Genomic DNA, 9,117 nt, shown 5'->3' with positions numbered 1-9,117 from the left:
AGTGTCGTTGGACTTGCTGTCGTTCCCGCGCTTACAGATTCGCCAGCCCGTAGATGAGTGAACACCAAATTTATTCGCACATGCTCCATTTGACTTCGCGATAGAGCTTACTCTAAGAAGATCTTGGTAGAGTGCCAGACGTTGGTCATTGGTCAGGTTTATCTTGGAATTTGTATGGCGACTTGCTGCGGCGAATAAGCTCCACTAATTTTTAGCCCAATCCGATTGCTTTGTCACCATTTTTTGTCACTGCCTGCACTTATTACCAGTCAGAGGTAGTAATTACAAATCCAGGCATGCCTTCGGTTAAATATAACTGTAAATCGCAGTCAGTGACAGGAAGTTCTAAAAAACGTGGTAGTTATAACTTTTTGCATCGCACTGTATTGGCTAAAAGCCCGAGGCGGATCTTAGAATAAAGCCCTATTTGTCGTCGCGTCAAACTGGACAATTTTTGTGACCAAGTGAATATATAAGGTCCTATAGTGTAATGGTTAGCACCTAAGACTCTGAATCTTGTATTCCGGGTTCGAGTCCCGGTAGGACCTTCCTTTTTTATCTTGGGAGACGTGGATCGATCCGCAAGTGGCCGACGTCAATTTTGCTCAAAGAGATGCCCAACAAGGAAGACGTGAGGTGCAGTGTCCATGGGATTTTTGAATGCGTGCTTCACGCGGCAACTAGGAAATCCTGCAGTTGCGTTGATGATGGCGGGCAATGTCGCTTGTTGTTGCGACCTCCATATGCGATGGGACAACTGAATTTCTCGGCGTTTGCCGCTAGTCCTTCATTGTGGTGGTAGCACCTGGTGTACGTAATACATGTAGTGGAACACGTCACAGCATTAGTAGTTTGTTCGAAGCTTGTCACAACTCGATGTTGCATACACCATGGGCTCCACGGCGTGCTGCACACACCACGTAGTTTGTACAGCGCCGTCGGGAATGTATTCGCACGTAGCAGCACCGCCCGCGCCACCCGCGAAAAAGCGCACCCTCCAAACCTGCGCGGTAGAACAACCTCCACCTTGCTACTCGGTAATATGGGTGGCGTTCATGTACAGATTTGTCCTTGTCTCTACAGGCCGCCCGGAGAGCGATTCCTTCGTGCTGGCGATGGTTCAACCCACACCATGTTTCGAGCTATGTTTTGGGCCACGGGTTTGCTGGGTGAGCGGTGGCTGGTAACCGAACTGTATCCGGATATGGTCGGAACCTTTGTCGGTACTTTGTGTGTGAATTTCCATTTATCCGGATTTTACCGGACCTGTTCAACTTCGACCCAGCGAGGAGCCTGAACGAGCGCATGAAACTCTAACGACCACATCGCTTAGCCAGGTGGTGGTGACCTAGGTGTGGCGGCGGCGCTGGGACCCCGACCAGTTCGATGGGGTGGTGGCGGCGCGCCGCGCGTGAGGTCCATGAACAGAAGCAGTTTGGATCCACGCAACGCCTGTCCCCCTCTTCGTCATTGTCTGTTGTCGAACTGGACACGCCGACGAGATCGTACGGCGGTGGTGCACCCTCTGCCGGTCAAAGCACCATGCACCGTGATGTACGTCGCCCTCCGATGGGCCTTACATCCATTAACAAATCGAACGGTGGGGTCCTCGACGCTAGGTGGTACGTGCACCACGTGGCTCTGGTGCGTCCAGAACGAGGAACCCCACCGACGTGATGCTCCGCTTGTATCCTGACATTTGGGAAAACTTTCAAAGCTGCGACCACGGCACGGCGCTTCATCGCGCCGAACGCTGATCGATACCCCACCATCCAGTGAGCGCACACCAATATATGCAATGACGAGGCAGGCCGTCGCTCGTTTCGAACTCACGCGGGAGCAACTCGTTGAGTTCACTGCGCGCACCAAGACACTCCTTCGCGACACTCTTCACCTCCTGTCGCTCGACCAGAGGCTCCAGCATGGAACCAAGGTGATGGAACGGATGGGACTCCAGGTGTACACGGACGGCGACAGCACCACGATCACAGGCCACTTGGCGACAACCATCGTCGATCTCGAGTACGCCATGTACGCCACGACGACCCAGCACGTCCAAACTGTTGCCGCCATCATGCACAACGAGTTGTACAACGACGCGGACGTCCTCGACGTGCAGCAATCGCAAACGCTTGAAGACACGTTTCACTTTGTCGGGGTCAAGTCCGTCGCGCTGGCCCGCAAAGGCATGTTTGCCAAGCCCCATCACATTGTTTACCTCGAAGTACGTGTGCATGTCACGGTGCGGTTGGTGGCTGACGTGGTGGCGCTGCTGTGTAGTCGACTGGCACGATCCACGACGACGGTACCGCACGGCTGTACCAACACATCGAATACGTCGACATGGCGCACTACTACTACACGGCCAAGAACTCATGGAGCAAAGCAATTCGACCGATCTGCTCGACTGTGTCGCTGTTTGAAGCCGATCCATGCGATGCCACGTCCGTGCGGGTGTATTCCCGCGCCCACTACTCACACGACACACCAAGCTCCCTGTACCAGATGCACCAACCGCAAGTGTACTGGCAGTGGGTTCTGTCGCTGGCATCGCTGGCCGTGTCAAGACGGCTCATGGATGCGACGTCGCTCGTGCAATATTGGGTTCCCAACGGGTAGGTCCAGCTCGGACGGCGCGTCGTCATGTTGCACGTGTGTAGTGAATGCAAAAGCTGCTCAGTGTGCAACTCGGCGTTCAAAGCGCTTCGACCAAAGCACCACTGCCGCAGTTGTGGCGAGGTAAGGCATGAAGAATGGAACGCCGCCAGGTCCTTATCTCCCTGCTGTAGATGATGTGCCACGGCTGCTCGATCCACATTCGGTCCCCGACGGTAGTGCACAAGTTCTGCACCAAGTGCGTGCTCAAATCCCGGGAGCTCCGGGGTGGCGACCGCGTCGAGCAACCCCCAAAGACGTCGTTGTGGCGCCCCATGTCGTCGGTGGCGAGCAGCAGCAGTAGTACCGAGAGCTTCATCCGGTCGATGCAAGAAACCACCAAACACGTGACAACTCCATCTCCTCACGTCGTCGCGACACCCTCCGCCGTCGACGCCAAGCAGGTGAACGCCCTTGAACAAATCTCCGATTCGATCGCCCATCAAGAATCGATCCTTGTGTGCATGCGCGAAGTGCTGGAGAAACAAAAGCGCCATTCCGATGTCACCAATTCGATGACGTCCACGACCGGAACTGCCGACTCGTACATGACAGACGAGTGCCTGGAAACGCTGCCTAGTACCTCGACCGGCTCGCCCAACACACATCAGTTCGAATACATTGATTCTTCCTAAGATTGGAACCCGTGCGTCGGTTGTTCTCGTGCAGCGGCCATCCGCCAAGTTACATAAAGAACAGACCGCCCGCGGCAGTTCTTCCGATGGCTCCTTCGTCGATTATTACATGCTCGGCATAGACATGTTGCCCATCATGGATGCATGCGTGGGATCGCGGAGGACACTGCGCGGCCTCTTCATGTCGGGCTTCGAATTCCTGGGGAGTCTCCTGACTGTGAGCTCGTGTCTGGTTTCACCGTTCAATGGTACGTCAATTTAGTTTATCAATGGTACGTTTCCGTCATTTTAGTTCATCTGAATGTCCTGTACCCATTCTTCAATCAAGTTTAGCAAATTCACTTCAATTGTGTAATGTACTCATACAAAATGTTATAGACTCCCCACGAAGCGAAATCCCATGGAGAGGTGAAAGGTATGCAGGGGCAAACCGCCATGATTATACACGGGAGTGAGAAGAGCCGCTGGTGCCTAGTTCTAGCGCCCACCGCCACCGGTAAGTTGATCTGAGTGAGCCAGAGTCCCAGTTGCTCAACAACGCTCCTTGACCAATGCCATCCTCGTGTGCCTCATCTTTCTTGGTGTCGATGTTTGCAGAATGAACGATGCGCGAGTTCCACGGGGCAGATCGGAGCTTGAGTGCATGCGTGGTGACACCTCTAACTGGGACCAGGCATGGTCGCACAGCCTCCGTCACCCGCAAGCGGCGACTCCCCTTAAGTTGCCGTATGAGACTGTGTTCACGATGGGATGCTACACCTACCACGCCATCGCACACACCACAGTTTGCCTTAGGCGCACACTAGATGGACTCCTTACGCTCTGTCGATGCTGTCCCATGGCATCGTTGATTGCCCCTTCCAAGCATCCCCAACTTGTTGGCGGTACTGCGCAGTTGCCAACAGCTACCGCGGTAGATCCATTCAGGCAAGCACATGTGCAAGATCGATTCAGTCCACCATTAAATATGAGAGGATTTCGCCGCTCGTTCAAGCGATTCCCCAATCGTTCGAGTCTGGCTGGACTTGGTCAAACACGCGATGAGTCATCTCTACGCCCAAAAACAGGCACCCGTTTGCTGGAAACGACCGCAGGACGGCGGCACTCCATCCACGGTAGAAGCCTCGCACGCCCTGCGTCTGCCACACCGTCAGGAACGCCCGCCGAAATGTCACCTGGTTGCCGACCTGCATATACGACTTGACCACGTCCGCGGGGAAAATGAGGCTCCACCCCGTGGCGCCGGCCATGCCACCACACGCCAGCACGGCCAGGGGATGCAAGGTACGCCTGGATGTCGATGGCGATGTCAAGTCGTCATCTCTCCACAAACTGGCTAACGTCGACGTGTACAGCTCGTACGCGCCGAAAAACACAAAGTTGAACGGGACATCGCGCAGGAGAACCGCGGGGAGCCCGGCACCAAACCCCTTGACGCCGTTTTCAGCGACGACTTGGCGGATGCACGCAAGCACACCCAAGGACGGCGTATGCGACGTCTGCAATCGACACTTGATCACTTCGGCCGGCGTAATGGCGGTTGCCGAGAACACAGCGGCGGCACTTCCCAGCAATGCTTCATCCAGCAATGTCGTAGAACAGTTCTGGCCAAAGTACAGTCGACGCAACGCGCCGTGGGCGGTGAACAGGACCGAGTTCTCAATGATTGCACTCGACAGGGCTGGGGTCGCTCCTTTCCACATCGACCTCATGCCTTCCTCCCGTACCGTTCGGACGATGCAGTGGACAAGGCCCCGGTACTCGGACGTCGTCTGGAGGCGCACCTTGGCCACATCGAAGGGCAGGCCCGAGTACACATTGCAGATCGCGCCGACGGCGCCGCTCGATGTTTCCTTCAGATCGAGCATCGCTGGCTTTCCGTGGTACAGCCAAACGAAGCGTGGCGGAATAAGAATCCACCAATCAAAACGACTTAATCATGAATTAAAGGTTGTGATTGGTCAACGTGTTTCCACAGGGAGTGGTCTCCACTCCTCCAAGGGGTTTCGGGGTTTAGTGCAGGTTGGGCGAGATCATCGGGGAGCGAGCTCGAGAATGCACCCCCTCGCTGCTTGGCAAGCGAGTACAGCAAGATTTAAACAGCATCGCGAAGGTGAGACGGGTGCCAATGCACCGGGAAGATGCATGTAGGGGGAGAGGAGTGGCGGACACCCTGAAAATGAGACACATTGGACTCGCTCTAGTCCAGACCGACGTGTGGGGGGTGAACATAGCCGGACATCGCAACGTTTACTGCATATTATACCTCGCACCGTGCAATTTTAACGTGCGCACTCGCCACTTGTCGTGTGTGCGAGCCTTGCTTGCCTTCCTCGGCATCGGGCAAGCGGTATCATTCGGATAATAACCGGATGCACCTTTTCATTGTCAGCGTCGGATTGGCTAAAATTGTGTTCACTCGTACGATTGGATTGGCCATCTATCGTCCATGCGATATGGGTGGATTTCAACATGGCCCAAAGTCGCGTGCGCGGCGCGCTGCAGCGGTGAGGCTGCGTGAATGCGCGAGATGGAGAACTTCACTGGACATGGTAGACTTCCGTATGTGAAGACGGCCCCGGAGATTCTCGAGATGCGCTTCTGGCGGCATTCAATCAAAGAGAAGGCGATTGTGGACCCCATTCGAAGGGCCAAGAACAAAACCGACCGTTTGATCAACTATCAATTGCTCAAGCTTGCGTCCATTACGTCGCATGTTGCGAACGAATTCCCTGCTCTCCGAAGCTTGCACCCTTTTGAACATGTACGCTGCTTGTGGCGCGTGTCACCGCGTCCGTGTGTGACGTGAGTTTGTCCAGGAAGTTGTTGTCTTGACGTTGGGCCCTGGCGCGTACGAGAAGCAGCTCCAGCACCTGCGCAAAGTGTACGCCGCCCTGCACAAGTGTGGCAAAGCGTATGAGATGGAAAACAAGCAAGTGCGCACGCAAATTGAATCGGCCGACGTCATGGCCCGATGTCTCGAAGTCCGTGGCACTCTGTCGTCCTTTGCTGGCGTTGGTGATTGTCGCTCCTTCGTAGGGACTAAGAGGCATCGTGCAAGACCAGGCCCCTGTTCTCCGTGACACGGCTGAAATGGCCAAGGTACACGCTTTCGACCAACGCCATAAACATGTCAGCGACGTAGACGCTTCGAAAACTGCCCGAAATCGACTTGAACAAGCCTCTGTTTGCCCTCGTCGGCGCTCCCAACGTCGGTAGGACACGCATTTGTGGCACCTTTACTCCTTGCGGCTCGTCATCCTCGTCCAGGGAAATCGTCGTTGGTAAAAGCACTGACCACTGCCAACCCTGAAGTACGTGCCCAACCTCATGCGTGTACTTATGGGCATGAGCTGCACTTATGGAACGAGTCGGCCCTCTTATCTGTGGCTCCCGTTGGTCCTGTCTTCTGGTGGATGTTGATCGGGATGGCTGCATGCGTTGTCTAGATCGCCAACTACCCGTTCACAACCCGCGGCGTGACGATCGGGCACATTTTCATGCATGGCAATTCGTACCAGGTGCGAACGAGTTCCTCGAGCCTCGCGACAGGGCCAACCCTTTCGATAAAAGGTGGCGGACACCCCAGGACTGCTGTTTCGACCAGACAGTCAGCGCAATGCCATAGAGAAGCTGGCGCTGAGCATCTTGACCAAAACCAAAGCGGTATGCAATGGATGTGGTGGATGATTTAACGAGTCTGTTGCACGACTGACGCAGACGGTGGGGTTTGTTGTCGACCCAACGGGAACGTCGGGAACGCCGCTGTCGGTTCAGTTGGCCCTGCGCGACGAACTGCGCGCCAAGCTGCCGGAGAAAGCTGCCAACTCCTGGATCGACCTTGTCTCCAAGATCGATGTGCCGTATGACAAGTCGACCCTCTCTCGATCGTACGAAACAACATGCGATTCCTTTGTTGATGTCGTCGGATTTGATTGTCGGTGAAGGGATCAAGCGGCGCTGAACACGATGCTGCACGTGTCTACCGCCACCAACGAAGGGCTAGCCGCCGTCGACACGAGCGTTCGCGCGATGCTCAAGTCCGCGCTCGCTTCCGACACTGACGGAAGCGACATTGAATAAACGATGCCGTGTGACTCGATCGCGTGTTGCATTCTCGGCCACTCGTTTTGCAGTTGGCACGTTCCGTCCATGCAATGGGTCGATGAAGTGCCCCACAGCCGCTGTCGCAGTTGCATGCACCCCACGGGAATGGCATTGCGTCCACTGCGCCAACGTTGCATCGTGGCCATGGAACTGCATGACGCTGCTGCTTGGCGCACAAGCATGGGTGTACCAGGGCTGAAAAGCCATGTCGACCACTTCGATGGCCCACGGAGGCACTGTGTTGTATATATATCAGGGAACGGGGTTTCCTCGACTGCTAGCCTAAGCGCTTCAATACAAAGAAGGCTCAGCTCTCGTTGGCAACGCGCTCAATTGTCCAGCGCTGGTGGAAGCGTCGTCAACATGTCCCGCAGCAAGTTGGTCCCATATTATCGTGGAAAAAACGAGAGACACACGGTGGCGTGCGGCTGCGAAGTGGATGTCGCGACGTGCGCTGGTTTGGGCGTCGCCATGAAGGATAAGCTGGGAATGTTGTCGTCGACAACGATGGAGTACTTGATTTTGGCGATCGCCGCTGCGTCCTGTGCGTAAATGCAGAATCCTCGCCCGCTGCCATGACATCGCACGACAAATGGATGGCCAGCAAACGTGTCGTGGGTTGCCGCCTGGTTCTCCAGAACGCCGTGCGGCACCAAGTGGCCCAAGCAGTTGATCGCAAACAACTCGTACGTGTCGCGCGAGTGGTTGGCCGAAAACGCCATGGTGAGCAGTGCGGTTGGGCGAGCCAGCGCCGCCACGGGAAACGTGAAGGTTGGCGACAGCATGGACGCTTCGTGAAACGGAAAGCAGATGATGCTGATGCCAGCGGGGAGACACAGCACGCCTTTCATGGTGCCAGACACGTGCCTGGACAGTTCGCGACCTGGATGTACAAGAAAATCCATGATATTACGGCCCCCGAGTTTCGTGAGGTAGATTTGGAGGTCGTCATTGGGCAGCTGGTTGTTAAAAGTCGCATGGATGGGAGGCGATGGATCGTGAATGAGAGCTGCCGATTTGGCCTCGACCACGTGTGGAAACGACCGCGCGGACTCTGACATGCGTCGGCTTGGCTTTTTCGACGCTGGGTGGGTTGACGGCTAACGCAGAGATGACGAGGTGTCGCGACTTTGAATGCGTACTATATTCCGGGAAAGCGACAACGGCGACGGGTTGTGCTCATTGCTGTACAAGGCAACTGGATTTTCGTGGCGAGAGGGATGGTGGGGGGATTTCGTGTGATGCATGATGACAGGTTTTGGATTTTTCAACACATGAGGGCACGTTCGCGAGTCTTCGCTTCGCGAGTCGTCCAAGTCAGAGCTGGGAATCGATCGTGCAGGAGTCCAGTTGGCCGTGTCCAACTGCTTGGGCTTGAACCGAAACTCCGGGAAGCTGTTGCCCATGACAAGGGCATACCGCTCCTCATTTGTCGCCATGGCGACGACGGCCTTTGAATTCACTTCGCGCCACCTAAATTTGGCTCACTTGTCAGAAATAATATCCATGGGTGTATCCTTCGACCGTTCTTTATACGTTGGTACTAGTAGTAGAAGTCCTTTTAGTAATTACTAAGAGTCCAAATAACCATATTCCACAGTTTTGTCAAATGTAATCTCGTGTCGACTGGAAATTCGGGGTGGATATACTTGTCATGTCTGGAATGCACAATCCCTCGCCGCACGGGGCGTCGCTGGAGGTGGTGGTCGACACGTCGTCA

General features: G+C 55.2%; 4 protein-coding genes and 1 non-coding gene across 6 annotated transcripts; 3 read left to right on the top strand and 2 right to left on the bottom strand.

Annotated features, from left to right (window-relative positions):
* The first annotated feature begins 476 nt into the window (after positions 1 to 476).
* On the top strand, positions 477 to 548 carry H310_10478. Its single transcript has one exon. It is a non-coding gene; the product is annotated as a tRNA-Gln (tRNA).
* Positions 549 to 1,285: 737 nt separating this feature from the next.
* On the top strand, positions 1,286 to 3,535 carry H310_10477. Of its 2 annotated transcripts, XM_008876883.1 has the most exons (5): positions 1,286 to 1,554; positions 1,620 to 2,224; positions 2,281 to 2,615; positions 2,661 to 2,739; positions 2,790 to 3,535. In XM_008876883.1, exons 2-5 carry the CDS (start codon positions 1,799 to 1,801, stop codon positions 3,288 to 3,290), a joined length of 1,341 nt encoding a protein of 446 aa, XP_008875105.1. In that variant the 5' UTR covers positions 1,286 to 1,554; positions 1,620 to 1,798; the 3' UTR covers positions 3,291 to 3,535. The 2 variants fall into 2 exon arrangements, with proteins under 2 accessions (XP_008875105.1, XP_008875104.1); XM_008876882.1 differs by having other exon boundaries at positions 1,286 to 2,224.
* A 677-nt stretch (positions 3,536 to 4,212) lies between these two features.
* On the bottom strand, positions 4,213 to 5,189 carry H310_10476 (hypothetical protein). Its single transcript, XM_008876881.1, has one exon. It carries the CDS (start codon positions 5,156 to 5,158, stop codon positions 4,280 to 4,282), a length of 879 nt encoding a protein of 292 aa, XP_008875103.1. The 5' UTR covers positions 5,159 to 5,189; the 3' UTR covers positions 4,213 to 4,279.
* A 551-nt stretch (positions 5,190 to 5,740) lies between these two features.
* On the top strand, positions 5,741 to 7,708 carry H310_10475 (hypothetical protein). Its single transcript, XM_008876880.1, has 10 exons — positions 5,741 to 5,797; positions 5,847 to 6,054; positions 6,110 to 6,274; positions 6,330 to 6,392; positions 6,436 to 6,505; positions 6,561 to 6,604; positions 6,740 to 6,811; positions 6,864 to 6,956; positions 7,011 to 7,180; positions 7,238 to 7,708. Exons 1-10 carry the CDS (start codon positions 5,763 to 5,765, stop codon positions 7,371 to 7,373), a joined length of 1,056 nt encoding a protein of 351 aa, XP_008875102.1. The 5' UTR covers positions 5,741 to 5,762; the 3' UTR covers positions 7,374 to 7,708.
* H310_10474 (hypothetical protein) lies at positions 7,594 to 8,867 on the bottom strand. The gene is made up of 2 exons (XM_008876879.1): positions 8,540 to 8,867; positions 7,594 to 8,497 (listed from the first exon to the last, which is right to left on the bottom strand). The coding sequence occupies exons 1-2, from the start codon at positions 8,834 to 8,836 to the stop codon at positions 7,787 to 7,789; spliced, it is 1,008 nt and encodes a 335-aa protein (XP_008875101.1). The 5' UTR covers positions 8,837 to 8,867; the 3' UTR covers positions 7,594 to 7,786.
* Positions 8,868 to 9,117: the final 250 nt, after the last annotated feature.

The sequence above is a fragment of the Aphanomyces invadans genome (genome assembly GCF_000520115.1).
Source record: "Aphanomyces invadans strain NJM9701 unplaced genomic scaffold supercont1.26, whole genome shotgun sequence".
Lineage (NCBI taxonomy): Eukaryota > Oomycota > Saprolegniomycetes > Saprolegniales > Verrucalvaceae > Aphanomyces > Aphanomyces invadans.
Note: the sequence above shows the minus strand (reverse complement) of the source record. Positions and strands in the feature narration are given on the sequence as shown.